This window comes from Ictalurus punctatus, chromosome 11, assembly GCF_001660625.3.
Source record: "Ictalurus punctatus breed USDA103 chromosome 11, Coco_2.0, whole genome shotgun sequence".
In the NCBI taxonomy this organism is placed as follows: domain Eukaryota; kingdom Metazoa; phylum Chordata; class Actinopteri; order Siluriformes; family Ictaluridae; genus Ictalurus; species Ictalurus punctatus.
The window spans coordinates 2,105,171-2,123,604 of record NC_030426.2 but is presented as its reverse complement, the minus strand read 5'-3'; the positions used below and the strand labels follow the sequence as shown (position 1 = coordinate 2,123,604).

The 18,434-nt window shown below is 36.7% G+C and overlaps 1 protein-coding gene across 1 annotated transcript; it reads left to right on the top strand.

Moving 5' to 3' along the window:
- The first annotated feature begins 9,454 nt into the window (after nucleotides 1-9,454).
- On the top strand, nucleotides 9,455-17,200 carry rhebl1 (Ras homolog, mTORC1 binding like 1). Its single transcript, NM_001200978.1, is given in 8 exon segments — nucleotides 9,455-9,545; nucleotides 9,987-10,058; nucleotides 13,325-13,392; nucleotides 16,198-16,280; nucleotides 16,412-16,468; nucleotides 16,555-16,602; nucleotides 16,739-16,820; nucleotides 16,911-17,200. Coding segments are annotated over 8 exon segments (555 nt in total). The 5' UTR covers nucleotides 9,455-9,493; the 3' UTR covers nucleotides 17,004-17,200.
- The last annotated feature ends 1,234 nt before the right edge of the window (nucleotides 17,201-18,434 follow it).

The window sequence follows — 18,434 nt, the reverse complement described above, 5'->3', positions numbered from 1 at the left end:
TTACTCTTGTCACTTCCTAATCTTTTCTATTTTATGCTTCCTTTTATTATTGCAATTTTGTATTATTAGTATGAATATTTGTATGTTTATTCTTTACTTTGTTTGGACTGTATTTTATTCTTTTTGCTTTTAAAATCTTATATACGATAGCCTGAAAGTTCTGAAAGTTTATGAATTCCCGAACTTTGCCCTCTTCCTCACACAAGATGAATTGCTTAGGGGACAGAGAAATGCTATCCTTACCAGTCAGAGAGAGCAGGGCCATGATCAATGCATGTTCCTCATGTGTGGTTGGAAATAATACCGTTTCCCAATAACAGAGCTTCAGATATCAACTGATAGTAAATACTCATATAGAGAGCTGCTGATCTGGGATCTGACAGTGAGAGTCACAAGATGCCAGCTAATGTACTGCCTCAAATGTACTGGTGGGTTGTGAGAGGGAAATGTGTACATTTCAATGTAACATATTTATTACTTCTTTTTATTAATATAAAAGTGGGTATATTTAAATGTTTCGTTACCAGTAGAAATGCAGTATAAACTGCAAATATAATTAGGTTATTCACTTTTTTCAAAACAGATTATTCTGAATATACTGCTAGGTATTATGAGATAAACAAGCTATAAAACACTAAATCAGGCTAAATTACAAGTCTGTTTTGTTTCACATATCTTAAGGTACTGGTAGAAAACAAAAAGTTTTTGCATAGAAAAAATGATTGCAATGTTTATCAGACAGGGTGCGCTTCACTTGGGCCGTCCCAGATGTACAGTTTTACCATATGATGATTGAATGACCCCAAAAAGGAGTGAAACTTCATAATCAACTGCCAATCACTGAAATGGTAATGAACATGACTGACATTTAAAACTTAACAACAGGCAGAGTGCTCTGCAGCAGTAGGTCAGTAACCAAATCCATAACAATTTCAAACAACTAGTATAGCTTGCTAGTTTATCTTTGTAATTAGTATCTATTGTAAATAAATTGGAAGTATAAAGTAATGTTTGATTATTTGTTTATTTAGAGGTCTAGATATCTAACTACAGGTCTAGATATCTAACTACAACCCCAATTCCAAATTTGAGATGCTGTGTAAGATGTAACTAAAAAGAGAATGCAATGATTTGCAAATCTCATAAACCCATATGTTATACACAATAGAACACAGAAAACATATAAAATGTTTAAACTGAGGAAATGTACCATTTAAAAAAAAAAAAAAATTAATTTGATTGCCACAACACGTCTCAAAAAAGTTGGGATGGGGACAACAAAAGGCTGGAAAAGTAAGTGTTACTAAAAAGAAACAGCTGGTGGAACATTTTGCAACTAATTAGGTTAATTATCAACAGGTCACTAACATGATTGGGTATTCCAGATGTGCAATCTGCCCATTCCATAGGCACTAATGCACCTGCATACCATCAGAGATGCGGGCTTTTGAACTGAGTGCTAATAAAAAGCTGGATAGTCCCTCTCCTCTTTAGTTTAGAGGACGTGGCATCCATGGTTTCAAAAAAGAATTTCAAATTTCTATTCATCTGACCACAGAACACTTTTACAGTTTGCCTCAGTCCATTTTAAATGATGCCCACAGAAGACGACGACGTTTCTAAATTATCTTCACATATGGCTTCATCTTTGCATGATAGAGCTTTAACCAGCATTTGTGGATGGCACGGTGATCTGTGTTCTCTGAGAGTGAGTTCTGGAGGTGTTTCTGAGCCCATGCAGTGATTTCCATTACAGAATCATGCCTGTTTTTAATGCAGTGCCACCTGACAACCCGAAGATCAGGGGCATGCAATATTGATTTTCACCCTTGTCCCTTGCACACAGATTCTCCAGATTCTAGAAATCATTTGATGATATTATGTACTGTAGATGATAAGATATTCATAGTCTTCATAATTTTATGGTGAGGAACATTATTCTGAAATTGTTCCACAAATTGTAGACACAGCTTTTCGCAGATTGGTGAACCTATGCCCATCTTTACTTCTGAAAGACTCTGCCTTTCTTTTTATACCCAATCATGTTACTGACCTACTACCAATTAACCTCTAGCTGTTTCTTTTTAGTAACACTTACTTTTCCAGCCTTTTGTTGCCTCTGTCCCATATTTTTTGAGACGTGTTGTGGCCATCAAATTCAAAATGACCTTATTTTTTTCTTAAAATGGTACATTTAATCAGTTTAAACATTTGATATGTTTTCTATGTTCTACTATCTATTTGGGTTGTACATTCTTCAGTGAACTGACAAACACTACTAATTTTGTTGACCTGATTTTGGAAATGTTTTTTAATGCTCTTACTTATGAGTAGAGACTGAGAATTAAACAGATGAAACAGATTTTTTTTAAAAAGAACACACACAAGTGTATACTTCATTAACACCCACCTGTGCTACCCCTATTCCCCATCCAACACTGTTTGCTTATCCAAACTAAAATAAAATAGCTAATTATAGATAGTTAATTGTACATCAAAATGTCTTAGAGATTTAAAAAAAAAGATCTGTAGATTCCAAACACTGAAGTTCATAACGTTGGGATTTTGCCTCATATATTATATAGTCTCATCAGCAACACAGCTAAAACATTTTCCCCTAGAAAATCAAACAGTAAGTATAGTACTAAATAAAACACAATTAAATAGCTACACATAAAGATATTAGGTGGCGTTAACTATTTACAGTGGTGCTTGAAAATTTGTGAACCCTTTAGAATTTTCTATATATCTGCATAAATATGACAGTAAAACATCATCAGATTTTAACACAAGTCTTAAAAATGGACAAAGAGAACCCAATTAAACAAATGAGACAAAAATATTATACGTGGTCCTTTATTTATTGAGGAAAATGATCCAATATTACATATCTGTAAGTGGCAACAGTATGTGATCCTCTAGGATTAGCAGTGTAATTTGAAGGTGAGAGTCAGGTGTTTTCAATCAATGGGATGACAATCAGGTGTGAGTTCATGCCCTGTTTAATTTAAAGAACATGGATCTATCAAATTCTGATCTTCACAATGCATGTTTGTGGAAGTGTCCCATGGCACAAACAAATAAGACGATTTCTGAGGACCTCACAAAAAGAGTTGTTGATGCCCATCAGACTGGAAAAAGTTACAAAACCATCTCTAAAGAGTTTGGACTCCACCAATCCACAGTCAGACGGATTGTGTACAAATTGAGGAAATTCAAGACCATTGTTACCCTCCCCAGGAGTGGTCCACCAACAATGATTACTCTAAGAGCAAGACATAGTCCGCAAGGTCACAAAGGCACCCAGGGTAACTTCTAAGCAACTAATAGAATTTTTGGTTTAAATGAAAAGCTTTATGTTTGGAGAAAGGAAAACACTGCATTCCAGCATAAGAACCTTATCCCTTCTGTGAAACATGATGGTGATAGGATCATGGTTTGGGCCTGTTTTGCTGCATCTGTGCCAGGATGACTTGCCATCATTGATGGAACAATAAATTCTGAAGTATACTAGTGAATTCTATAGGAAAATGTCCGGACAGCTGTCTGTGAAGTGAATCTCAAGAGAAAGTGGGGCATGAAGCAAGACAATGACCCTAAGCACACAAATAATTCTACCAAAGAATAGTTAAAAAAGAATAAAGTTAATGTTTTGGAATGGCCAAGTCAAAGTCCTGACCTTAATCCAGCAGAAATAGGACCTGAAGCAAGCAGTTCATGTGAGGAAACCCACCATCGCCCCAGAGTTGAAGCTTTTCTGTACTGAGGAATGGTCTAAAATTCCTACAAGCCGATGTGCAGGACTGATCAACAGTTACTGGAAACATTTAGTTGCAGTTTTGCTGCACAAAGGGGTCACACCAGATACTGAAAGCAAACGTTCACATACTTTTACCACTCACAAATATGTAATATTAGATCATTTTCCTCAATAAATAAAATGACCAAGTACAATATTTTTGTCTCATTTGTTTAATTGGTTTCTCTTTATCTACTTTTAGGACTTGTAAAAATCTGACTTTGGATTGTAGTTTTGGAGACTTTCTGACCCCAGGACACAACTAGCTTCTTTTTTTGGCCACTCAAACCATCCTCTTCACAGTGTGTTGAGACAATATAGACACATGTCTTCTTCCAGGTTGATTTATAACATTTCCAGTTGACTGGAACTTCTTAATTATTGCCCTGATGGAGGAAATGGGCATTTTCAATGCTTGTGCTATTTTCTTATAGACACTTCACATTTTTTGAAGCTCAACAACCTTTTGCCACACATCACAGCTATATGCCTTGGTCTTACCCATTGGTATGAATGACTAATGTAATTTGGTATATGTGTTACATCATATTTATACTCCAGTGAAACAGGAAGTCATGTTTGAACAATTTCCTGTTGTAGTCACCCAGGTGTACTAAATCTGTTTTTAATATTAATGGGAATATTCTTCTAATATATTTTCTCATATGAATTCATAGGGGTGCAAATAATTCTTAAATAATAATATATAACAAATATATATTTTTAAGAAACCGTTGTTGTGTTTGCAGTTGGTTGATATCCATGAGAGAAGATTATTTTTGTGCATTTTGTGAACAAAAGATCAAAACAATAAAGCCAATTTTTCACAGCCTTCTTTTCTCATATTTACCCAGGGTAAATATCCTAGTCTAAAGGCATTCAAACTCAAGTTTTCACAACTCAACACAAAAGGAAAGGAAAACACTGCATTCCAGCATAAGAACCTTATCCCTTCTGTGAAACATGATGGTGATAGGATCATGGTTTGGGCCTGTTTTGCTGCATCTGTGCCAGGATGACTTGCCATCATTGATGGAACAATAAATTCTGAAACAGGAAGTCATGTTTGAACAATTTCCTGTTGTAGTCACCCAGGTGTACTAAATCTGTTTTTAATATTAATGGGAATATTCTTCTAATATATTTTCTCATATGAATTCATAGGGGTGCAAATAATTCTTAAATAATAATATATAACAAATATATATTTTTAAGAAACCGTTGTTGTGTTTGCAGTTGGTTGATATCCATGAGAGAAGATTATTTTTGTGCATTTTGTGAACAAAAGATCAAAACAATAAAGCCAATTTTTCACAGCCTTCTTTTCCAAGTTTTGGAAAAGCCAAGTTTTCACAACTCAACACATCTCTGTTACGCCACGACCAGCAGATGGCACTGCGGCGCAGCTTCGGACTATACACGTGACTTTTGTTTTGGTTCGTTCGCGTCCTGCTTAGACATTGGCTTATGTGCGAGGGTGTAGCTTGATTTGAGCCAGGTGTCTGTGTTTAGTTTAATTATGTAGGCTATTTAAACCCCTCGTGTGGCTGTGCACTACACGCAGTATTATTATTTGTAACGTAGATGCCAGTGTGACAGATATCGGTGTCAACCGTTTAGCATGCATGTTTAGCATGCATGTTTAGCATGCATGTTTAGCATGCATGTTTAGCATGCATGTTTAGCATGCATGTTTAGCATGCATGTTTAGCATGCATGTTTAGCATGCATGTTTAGCATGCATGTTTAGCATGCATCCGGTCTCATTTCCATGTCCTTTTTTCTGCCTCGACTTTAGTCTCATGTTTACTCTCGTAACTAATTCCGTGAAGACCGTGTTTCCTGTGTTTGGTTTTGTTTGTTTGCTTATTAATAAAGACAGTGCTCCTGCGCTTACTTCCTGACTCTAAAGCCCTGTGTGTATCGTTACAATCTCATGTTTAATCTCATCTAATTTCTGAAATGTGCCCGTTCCTTTTCCGTGATGCTGCCAATCTCATGCTTCGGAGTTGGAATGTTTGCTGACCATTATGGAACAACGGTTAAATTTTTGTCCCCAAAAGAGGCTAGATCTTCGTCTTTGTGATCACCTGTAAACTTTAGTCTGGCTTTACAATGCTGGTCTTAGTTGGAACACTCTTAATGGTGCATGGACACACTTTGGTACCTGATGCTTCCAACACCTTCACCAGGTTCTTTCTTGTTGTCTTGGGGTTCAGTTAAACCTTTGGGACAAAAGTTTGTTCATCCCTGGGAGTTAACTTGTGTCCCTTTCCTGAAAGATGCCGTGTCTATCAAATCTCAAGATTTATCTTTCCAAATTTTTTGGTTCTATAGATGCTTCTGGTGCCGTTTATTATTTGGAAATTGCTCCTAAGGAGTAACCGGACTTCTTAGGTCTTGGCTGAAATGCTTGGCTTTTCCCATGGCATAAAGCACAAAAAGGCACAGTCTCTAAAGTTAGGCTCTTTTACGTGTGTGAGAGAGAGTTTCTAAATCATTATATTAAAGTAAGCACTCTTTCATTATTTATTGGACTACTCACTTCATTCATTATTTTGAATAAAACCTATTCAGTTCAAATGACCAGTCAAACTAATAAGCTAATAACAATAAGAACTGGTAATTGTGGGTTATGATTTCCACTACTGTAATAAAAAAAGAAAAGGCTATGCTTTAAGGAACCCTAGTTGTCATTAGGTCCCAGTTTGTGAACTATGGCCCAACCATATTTTTCATTCATCATTAAAACTTTATCGTGGTGAATCCAGAGCCTATCCAGCAATATTGCATGCAAGTCTTGACCAGTAGCGTAGGGGAGGGGCACTCAAGGCACACAGGCAAGACAAGGCAGTGTAGGATGCAAAAAAAAACCCTGACATTATCATGCAGCTGGTCCGTAAACATTAGTGAAAATCTTTACTTGTACAGAAAACGCAGGAAACATACTGAGTGATCATACACTTTCCTTGCTATAACATGTTTTTCATCAATTTATTATAAGGCTTAGCTTCCCTGTAATTTAGGGATATGAATGATAACATTAGAATAAGTACATTAAAGTTGCTCTGGATAAGGGCATCTATTAAATGGCATAATTGTAAATGTAACATAAACCTGTCATTTATGTTAGGTATGTCAGTCATAAATATTCAGATCGTTCTGCTATAGAAAATTCATCAACACCTTCTGAATCAATTATTGCAATAAACACACAGTCTCTGTTTAAAAAAAAAAATTATTTGACTAGCATTTGGGTGTGAAGTCAGCTCACATCACATGTATGCTGCTTAGGATACCTTAGCAACCACCTGGGATTGCATTCCTGTGTCCCAAACATACCTGTCAAGTCTCACATTTTGTTTGTTTGTTTTACACTTAAAGCATACCAACAAACAAGCTACACATTTGTGCAACACGAGCACAGCAAAACAGAGATTGAATCATGCACACAAGCATCCACGTGCACAGAGATTTCTGATTGTTTGTTGAGACTATTTTTGGATACTTTATATCAGTGTATCAGTTTGGAAAAGCGGACAGCTCTATTTTACAAAGATAACAATTAGGAGAAAAGGAAAAATGGGGGAAATCCTTTTCTTTGAGATTTACCATGACTCAAGGTTATCTCCATCTCCATATATGTTTTTAGGTTTGCCACAGCCTACAGAGAACCCACTGTTGTTGCATATGGGAATAGTGATGCAGATGCATTGTGGGCTTCCTGCACTGGACATTGATTTTTCTGTGTTTGTCCAACCTGCACTGCGCTTCCGGGTCAGTATAGGCTAGTTGTGGGCAATCCTATCTGGAAAGGGCCGATGTAGGTGCAGGTTTTCATTCCAACCAAGCAGGAGGCACACCTGATTCCACCTTAATCAGTTGATCTTCGCTTTCAATAGATTCAGGTGTGGCTTCTGCTTGGTTGGAATGAAAACCTGCATCCACACTGGCCCTTTCCGGATAAGATTGCCCACCCCTGTTATAGGCTAATGGCCCGTGTGGATATGAATGAGTTTTCCCTAACACACCGAGCCCATAGTACGCAGCTGTGTTTTCTGGGATGTAAATCGTGGTGCCATTGTGATCTTCTTGTTTGGGTTTTACTGGTGGTTTGCTAACCAACTAAACTGTACCTACTGTACTGTGCTGGAGTATGATGAGGATAAAAGTCTTTAAAATATATTGTTTCCATATATTCTGTTTAATGCCACTATTCTTAGAGAATTTCTAAAATGTTTTAATAATTTTACCTTTACCTGATCTGGTATTCAATAAATTATCTACTGTGTATTCTGAACATCCTTCCACTTTTAATTTTATTATAAATTTGATTCTTTCTTGTTCATATTTGCTACAATTTAATAAAACATGTTCAACAGTTTCCTTTTCCTGTCAGATTTCACATAAACTAAATGTATTATTTTTTGCCCATTATGTGAAGTGTTGAGTTAAGCTTGGTATGACCCATTCTTAACCCAGTTAGCATGGCATCTTCATCTCTACTTAAGTTATGAATAATATTATTTTTGTCTCACTTTATTATGTATTTTTATAGAAATATCTGCCAGTCTGACTTGCATCCTAATTTTTCTGCCATTTATTATAGCAGGCTTCTAAAATGAAATGCTTTCCTTCTACTCTGATTAAATTAACTGTAATATTTACATTATCAAGTTTAAGTGCTTCCTTAGCCATTTCATCTGCTTTCTCATTTCCTAATATCCCAACATGTTCTGGGGTTCAAATAAAATGTACTGAAATTCCTATCTGTCTTAATCTGTATAAACGGACCAATATTTCCTTTAAACTACCCCCTCGACAAGACTGTAAAGTTCGTAAACTAGAAGGGATGCCATTGAGTCGGAGCAGCTTACTACTTTATCTGGTAACACTTCCTCCACCCATTCAAGTGCCATCTGTATAGCAACCAACTGGTGTTCTATGGTGAACCTTGCAAAGTTTCCTATATTCATTTCAAAGACACAAAATGCTGCACCTTTTCGTCCTGTATTTGTATTGTTGTTGTTGTTGTTGTTGTTGTTTTATCCATCACTGAATATAAGTAGATACGAATATTAGGAATTTCTAATATGTTCCATTGCCAAAGACTTAATTTCAACCGCACTGCCTCATTTTTTTAATGCACTCATGCAAGTTTAAGGTCAATTACCGGTTGACTAAATATCCAAGGGGGCACTGGTGTTATTACAACTGTAGGTCCACAAATTTTAGGATAGGCTGCTCACTTTTTGGCTGCCGTTGTGATCTAGATTGGAACACAACCCTACAAGCAAGTGCGACGAACTCCGTTTTACGACAGTTGTTAGTCCTCGCAAAACTGATTTTCCGACAGTGGCTTGAAAGTACCACAGCGGTGAATAAGCCCTTTTGCATTGTCGACGCTCGTTTCGAAAACAAGTTTTAAATTATTACAGCAAGGGACAATTACATAAAAAAATATTCCGAACGCGTGTATACTGGGTGTAGACCGTACGCAGATTTTTTTTATCCATACGATTCTGTCGTTAGTGAAGTTGAAACTCGAGGCCCAGCGAACGGAGCAGCTCGGAAGAAAAAAGTTTTGTTATTGTCATGTGACGTGATACGCATGTGGCGATAAAGTGTGGTTATTCTTTCGGTCTATTTACACACAGTTATTTGATTTCAGCGTACAAGTCCTATTTTCAAAGCATGCCTCAACCAAAATATAGAAAGATCGCAGTTTTGGGGTACCGGTCAGTTGGTAAGTGTTGATTTAGGATAAGTATTGGCCTGTATTTGCTAACTAGGAAATTAGCAAGCTAGCCAGTAATGGTGATGTAGCTATGTTGTCCTTAGACTTTACAAAATGCTGTTGGAGTGATTAAATTCTCGCCAGCTGCCCGGCAAGTTAGTAGGTCCAACTAGGGAAGAAAATTAATAAGTGATCGCTTATGCACAACAAACGTTATGAAAGTTACTCCAACCTTTACTACGTGTGTGAAATGCCACTTTAGCTAGCTGGCTAACTGGACCTGCTCATAACCTCGCGAACACGCCAAGAGTAGCCCTGATTCCGCAGTTCTGTCTAAGATTTGCTGGAGTATTAACGTGCTCTTGAATGACGCTGAGCATCATTGAGGTTAGCTAAATAGATACCCGTTTCAAAATGTTGATAAGTGACGTTTGATCCCTTTTGCAACAGGAAAGTCCTCTCTCACTATTCAGTTCGTGGAAGGGCAGTTTGTAGATGCATACGATCCTACAATTGAAAACAGTGAGTATTCGTTCTTTTTTCATTTTTATTTTTTTTTACCATGTTTGTCTTTGTATCCTTCCATCACGCATCGTGATGTGTAATAGCCAGGTTTGGGAGTGTTACTTTAAAAATGTATTCCGATACAGTTACAAATTACTTCATAAAAAAATTTGAGTAACGTCATCCAAGTATCACAATATGAAAGTAATATAATCTGATTTTGTATTATTATTATTATTATTATTATTATTATTATTATTATTTAAAGGTCACATATGTAAATAAAGTAAAGAAAAGCAATATGATCTAAAATGCCTTGATTTAGAGTTTATTTTAGAGATTAGTATAGTTTGGCCTTCTCCTCTGTTTTGAAGAAAGCCAGCGTTTGACACATGGTCGAGGATCAAACTGTTCAAGTGATGGGCCCTCTGTGCTGATCCTGATCAAGTCCTCCAATGTTGAATACAATGTTGAATGTTGAATGTTGCATACTTCTGATTTTATCCTGTTTTGAGCTGAAATGCCACGTTAACACTGAGCAGCCAAAATTGGTAGGACAAGCAACATCTCAACTAGATGCATTTTGCTCAAAGCACATGCTGTATCGTTGTCATAAGTCTTGCACAGATAGTCAGTTTTTTTCTTCATTAGTAATATCTGAGAGGTAAATTTGGTGTAAGGTAGCTCTTCACATGCAATCATATAGGCAGTGATGAATTTTAATTTCAGCTCCGCCCATTCGGTCCTGTCATGTAGTTCACATGCACAAGACACTGCTTGTACTAACGGTGTTTTTTGTGGAGCACTCTGCGATTACATAGTCATGAGCTTTTTTAAAATTTTATTTATACTTTTGACTATTGCTCTGTTTTCTCACAGCCTCTTTCTTGAAATGGTTCATTCCAGTAATGAAGTTCGTTTTCCCTGCTATTTCTCTGTCTGCTTTTGAGCAAAAGTCACAAAATATTTTCTGTGTGCGATGATCATACCTGAGCCATGCAATCTCTTGAATCCAAGAAATCTTAAAATGCCTTTCTGCACTTTTATTTGGGTGTTCATTGATTGACACGGAAAGATGATCCTGTGTGTCGTTTTCTCTCTCTCTTATGCTGGCACAGCTGGAGCCTGCTTTTTTATTAGTAGGAGAGCCATCAGCATTGTTGCTTGATAGAGATGAGGATTGTTTGAAAAGTCTGATTTTTTTTTTCATTTTGACATGTCTTTCTGACGCGGAAAGCTGATCCTCGCTTTCCCTGTGCGTATTTTGGCACTCTGGATGAATTTGAAATGAAACTGCTTTTTTCCTCCCACTGAAACTTTCATGCACAGCATCACATTTTATTACATCAACACAACAAATTATGTGACCGGCTACTCCTCACAGAACAAGCAATTAAAAAGACATTACAAGTATGGAGCCCTGCAAATATTTAATTTCTTTGGTTTTAATATAAAAAAGGTAATCCTGATAATATTCCCTTTTTCTTTCTTTTTTTTAACAAAATGTATCTGTAATCTGATTTGTTTTTTGTTTTTTGACGTAACTGTAACAGATTACAGTTACCCAATTTTACACACCCTTTTACACACTTTACTGACTTATGAGGTTTTTCCACTGCACACTGAAACACAAGACTGGTCCAAACTGGAGTCGCCTGGATTTACAGGGGCAGGTGCTCAAAGTTAAAAAGGGAATATTAATCATAATGTTAAAAGACAGTTATCAAATGAAATTATTATAATTATTTCAAGATTACCCAGTTGCAGACTCATGTCAGGACTAGGGTGGGTGACATGACAAAAATATCATCATGAATCTCCAAGGTTTTTTCTACAATACATGATATGTATCACAATATACAGTATTGGTTTGCTCACAAACTACAAAAACTACCAACAAATTTAGATTTGGTAGATCTAAAAAAGATTTATTTTTGTTTGTTTATTTATTTATTTATTTAACTGTTTAATAGATTAAATACACAACTTTAGAAACACAACTGCTTCCATTCAGTTTATTTGATTACAACAAAAAGTCATCACCATCTCAGAAAAGTATATTGATAGATAGAGTCTTTATTGGTCACATATACAGTAGAGCACAGTGAAATTGTTTTCTTTGCATACCCCAGCCTGTCAGGAAGTTGGGGTCAGAGCGCAGGGTCAGCCATGATACAGCGCCCCTGGAGCAGAGAGGGTTAAGGGCCATTCTCAAGGGCCCAACAGTGGCAGCTTGGCAGTGCTGGGGCTTGAGAATGGCCCTTAACCCTCTCTGGAGCAGAGAGCCCCTGGAGCAGAGAGGGTTAAGGGCCATTCTCAAGGGCCCAACAGTGGCAGCTTGGCAGTGCCTGGGCTTGAACCCCCGACCTTCCGATCAGTAACCCAAAGCCTTAACCGCCAAGCCATAAATATAAAATATAATTTAAGTTTATTTAAAAAATAATTTTAAATGCAATAAACTCGTTTTATCTACATTGCCAATGAAAATGCAAAAGTTGGGTTGTGGCTGCAGTGCTAGATTGATGGATCAAGTAGTGTAAACTGACTGTGCCTTTTTTATTTATAGTGAAATTTGTATTCATTGATATGTCTTCTTTTGGTAAGTGTGCTTTACTCATTTAATTCATGCAGAAGTCTTCATGTAGGTTGCAAGCAACTCTTATAATGGCTAGTGTGGATCAGCTACCAACTAGGGAGAGCGAAGGCTAGCATGTTCTTCCACTGAGGCATGTGAAGCCAGCCAACCACATTTGTTCAAATTGCTGCTCATGCTGTGTCACGGGGCAGTGTTTTAGAGGAAAATGCTGTCTGCCCTCTTCTATATACATAGATACATACATACATGGTTCAGTGTCATAATTGGCTAGTGTCGCTGTGATTGACAGGTGAGAGATAGTGTGTGTTCCCCTCCCACCCTTGGACTCTCTAGTTCTCTTGAAATGCCAGCCACGGATGGCTGTGCGATTTGCGCTTGCAGTCTTCCAACGATAAGGCTAAAGCTTTTCTGTTCTGCCACTCAGGAGGCCTGTAAATTCTTTGAAATGGTCACAGCACAGTCATTTATAGAAAAAATGTAAACCTAGAAAATTAATGGTTGTCCTGTTTTGGCATGGTTCTAAGACATAACATACTATGTGGTAATTTCCTAGTTCCATTTCCATTTAGTACAATTTATTTTACTACCTTGCAAAATATCATGTACAACATAGAGATTATTTTTTTGGTACTTATGGTCTTCATATTGTTTTGTTAACCAGTTTCTATTTTCTGTTGCTTTGTTGTAGCTTTTAATAAAATGGTGTCTGTGAATGGACAAGACTTTAATCTTCAGCTGGTTGACACTGCTGGACAGGTAAAAAAAAAAAAAAAAAAAAAAATGAATGAATTAATTAAAATCTTTGCTCTTTGGATCTCTTATATATTAGTGGTTACTATTTGGTTTATTCCATTATGTTACAGTACGTTGTTATCCAAAAGTTAAAAATTTTGTAAAATAAATGTTAGGGTGAAAATTTTAAACTAGAAAATGTTTGACTTTTTTATGGTCCAGGAAACATGACTTTAAATAGTTTGTCTAAAAGATATTTTGCAAGTAATTCTTATTGGGTCAGTACGGGACCTTGGAAATTTATTATTTTATCTGCTAGTGGGCATTGTGCAAGGGAAACCGGTGACAGAAATGGTTGGTGCAACTGAATTTTCATCACCATCATAACACTATCCCCACAGTGAAGCATGATGGTGGTAGCATGTTGAGTGTTACCGTTGACTATGTGAAATTATAACATAAACAAAATTTAGTGAACAAAAATCAGAAAACTTTTAGGGGAAAATAGGACAAATAAAAAATGTTACAGTAACCTAATTGCACAAGTGTGCACGCCCTTTTATAATTGGGGATGTGGCTGTGTTCAGATCACATTCAATCTCATGTTCAAAAGTAATTATCATACAGCTGTCATTAGTGAAATTATTCTGATTAACTCCAAAGACAAGCTGTTTCTGTAGAATTTTCTTCACATCTTCTTGGATTCCGACTACTAAAGCCATGATCCGCACCAAGATTACAAAGCATGCATGGTATCTCACTTGTTATAAGGTATCAACCAGGAGAGGGGTATAAAAGAATTTCCAAAACATTACTTGTACCATGGAACACCGTAAAGGCCATCATCAACAAATAGAAAAAATGGAGCACCACAGTGACATCAAGAACAGGACATCTCTCAAAAACTTGCCAGGGAGGCTGCCAAGAGACCAACGGCAAAATTAAAAGAGCTGCAGGAATATCTGACAAATACTGATTACTCTCTGCATGTGACAACAGTCTCTCCTATTCTTTACATGTCTGCTTGATGGTAGTGGCTAGAGGGAAGCCCTTTCTCTCAAAAAACAACCAAGCTCAACTAAGAAACCCCAAGCCACGTGGCAAAATGTGTTATGGTCTGATGAGACCAATTCCAAAAGATATAATAATTCCAAAGGGTATGGTTGGTGCAATAAAAGCACATCACCAAAAGAACACCATATCCAGGGTGCAACATGGTGGTGGCAGCATCACGCTTTAGGGCTGGTTTTCTGAAGCCAGAACTGGGGCTTTTATCAGGGTGAATGGAATCATGAATAGCTACAAATACCAGGTAACTGTAGTGCAGAAATTCCTTAAGGAATTTCACCTTTCAGCATAACCATGACCAAAAGCATACATCCAAATCTACAAAGGAATGGGTTAACCAAAAGAAGATCAAAGTTTTTGAATGACCTAGCCAGAGCCCAGACCTGAATCCAATTAAAAATCTCTGGGGTGACTTGAAGCGGGCTATGCACAGGAGATGGATCTAAAATGTTTTTGCAACAAAGAGTGGGAACATATTGCCAAGTCAAGATGTGCTGCCCTGATGGACTCCCCAAAATACTGTGTGCTTCAGTAATGTATTAGTTTAGGTTTTCCCTAAAATGTTTGGTTGTTTCCTACTTAATTTTTATACGTTGTAATTTCACCTTGAGGGTGGAAAACATATTTAAAGTTCGATTTATTTTGGAGGATGGAGGAACGGTCTCCGATCCCTTGCCATTTATTCTCCAACCTCATCAGGCATTATAGGAGAAGACTCAGAGCTGTTATCTTGGCAAAAGGGAAGTAGCACAAAGTAGTGACTAAAATGGTGCTTATAATTGTTGCACACCTATATTTAACTTATATATATAAAGTTTGCAGGTGTTTGATATCCATGAGAGCAACGTGGGTTTTTTTGTGTGGGTTTTTTTTTTTTTTTTGGGTTTTTTTTTTTTTGGTTTTTTTTTAAACAGAAGCTCAAAAGAGTAAACAATAAGACAATGTTTCACAGCCTTAATTGCACATATTTACCAACGGTGCCAATATTAGTGGAGGGTGCTGTACCTGTGCACAATGGTTATCTGTATTTGACCTGTAGATTGAAAAATAAATGTCAAACAAACATTGATTTTGGCAGAAATTATACATTTTTGTGCTTGAATCCGCATTTGATTTTGAACAAAATCTACCAAACTGCTGTGGATGGTATCAGTCATTATTCAATTGTAGCCTTAAAACTAAGCACTCTATTTAACTCAAAAATGATGCTGATGATCACAGTGAGCATCCTTTCAACACACTGATTAATGCCTGATCTTATAGTATACGGCTGTGAATGAGTAATGACACATAATCTGGTGTCACCCAGATGAGGATGGGTTCCATTTTGAGTCTGGTTCCTCTCAAGGTTTCTTCCTCATGTCCTCTCAGAGTTTTTCCATGCCGCTGTTACCACTGTAACTCATGCAACAATGTTACTCATTAGGGATATAAATCTAAATCCATTTTTGGATTTCTGCAAATCTGCTTTGTTAAAAGCACTATATAAGTAAAATTGACTTAAATTAAATGCTATCTGAAACTTTTACACAACCTGCACGTTCAGTTAACTTGGCAAATGATTCCAAAATCCAGTTATAATTATGGAATATTTTAAAGCTTCAGTGATTAAATAAATTGCTGCTAATATGACAATGCAGATCAAGTTTCAGATATTGAAATCCTATTTATTTTTGTGTGACATGATAGTTTAGCAGTTTGTAAACTGCATTTTTTTTTTAATCTGATGTGTTTATTGTATGCACTTTTCATCTTTTTCAGGATGAGTACTCAATTTTCCCACAGTCTCATTCAATGGACATTCACGGTTATGTTCTGGTGTACTCTGTCACCTCAATGAAAAGGTTGGTGCTTTGTGTGTAGTTACTTCAGTAGTACATTATAATGTGCTCTACTTTTCAGCATAATTTCAATTAATGTCTCTTTTTTTTTTTTTCTTCCCAATGTACCCTGAAACATTTACTTTTGATGATAGCTTTGAAGTGGTTCAGGTTCTGCATGACAAACTGCTTGACATGGTTGGAAAAATACAGTAAGTATGTGTGTTTGTGCATGTGTGATTTAAATGTCTGTGAAACAGAATGTGATTGTGGGGGGAATCCCTGTTTGTTTTTCCAGGGTGCCTACTGTTTTGGTTGGAAATAAAAAAGACCTTCACATGGAAAGGTAAGTACTGCATGGTAGAACAAACTGAAAGTAAGGAACTTGAGGAATGGTTCATCTCTCTCTCTGTCTCTCTCTCTCTCTCTCTCTCCCTCTCTCTCTCTCTCTCTCTCTCTCTCTCTCTCTCTCTCTCTCTCAGAGTTATTAAACCAGAAGAAGGCAAGAAGTTAGCTGACTCTTGGGGAGCTGCCTTTATGGAATCATCTGCTAAGGAAAACCAGGTAATGTTTTAATTATTTAAAAACATCTAATAATTCAAACCACTTGACAATGTTACACACATGTACAATTATACTTGTTTGTGCTTACAGACAGCTGTAGACGTTTTTAAGCGGATTATTTTGGAAATGGAGAAAGCGGACGGAAATGCCCCACCTGAGGAGAAGAAATGTTGCGTGATGTAGATGCTGCTCTCTTTCAGAAACACACAGCAAGCTTCCTGGCCAAAGTTAAGAGTGACATCATCACCAGTCAGCACGATGCAGTGTGGTGGTGGGACTGCCGTTCTAACACTCTACCCACTCCTCACAGTAGACGGGAAGATTTATATATGAATTTATATAAAATTGAGAAAAGCACCAAGAATGGTAGGCTGTCCCAGGAAAAAAAAATCCCCCGAAAGGAAAACAAGTATCTCTAGCCTCAATTACACTACTGTTCATTTTCAATCAAAATACTTAAAGGTGCGTTTAAAGTGAATTGTAAAAGCCTCCAGTGTTTTAATTGCACCTCTTAAATTCAAGCTTTGTTACAATGTTGGGCCCCATCTAATAACCTCTGTGCCATAGGGATTTGTTGAATGAACTATGACCTGGTCAACTCTTGCTGGATAACATGCCTTCAACATAGCATGTACAAATGAATCATGACCTATAAATCCTTTTCATCCATCTATGATTTAATGTGCCGAACCATGTGCCTGATGTGTTCTGGGTGACGTGAGTCGGGAGGTGTTATCCTTGCCACAGCAAATATTGAGGCCTAAAGCAAGTGCACCCCCCCTAGCCCCCCCGGGTTAAATTGAAATTTTTATTCACCCTTGTATTATTATTATTATTATTATTATTATTATTGTCTCTACATATGATTAGAGATGTGGGTTTTTTTAAACAATTGTGTTTGTCATTTTGGTCTAGTATACTTCTGGTTCATGCTACAGCAACTGTGTATGTAGGATTTATAAGAAATTTAGTTATATGTGGTGCAGTCAATGTACCAAAGCCAGTGATCACCATGAAAATGGGTTTTAAACAAATACTTTGGCTTTTATGCCCCAGGAATTATGTAGTTGGTTTGTTTTTGCTTTTGAGGTGAAGCGATTAATCAGGTTTTACGGTATGGTATAGGATAAATTAAGAGTTGATAAGTTGTTTAGTTTCAGATCAGGCACAAACTTCATCATTGTACAGCAAAGTCTGAAAAATAACATATCACCTGAACCTAATCTGCTGAAATTGGAAAATTCAACAAAATTATAGAACCCGATGCTTCAGAAATGAATAATTTCTTGAATAATTTTTTTAATAAATTCAAATATAACAGAACATTTAGTTCTCCATTAAGAACCATTTAAAAGCAAAGAATTTGTTCTGGGAGAAAGTTAGTTCAAAGCAGCTGGAAAATAAGCCAACAGTAAATTAGCAGTAACATAATGTTGCCGTTTGGAAAGAGAAAGCCCTAACACCTGAGGTGGAGGTGGGGATGCTAATTTAAATCCAAAGACAATGCTGTCAAAACCATCATATCAAATATCAAATACAAGGGCAATTGTTAGTAATTAGCAACTGTATTAACAATCTGATAATAAAATACCACAGTGTTAAAGATTGAAACAT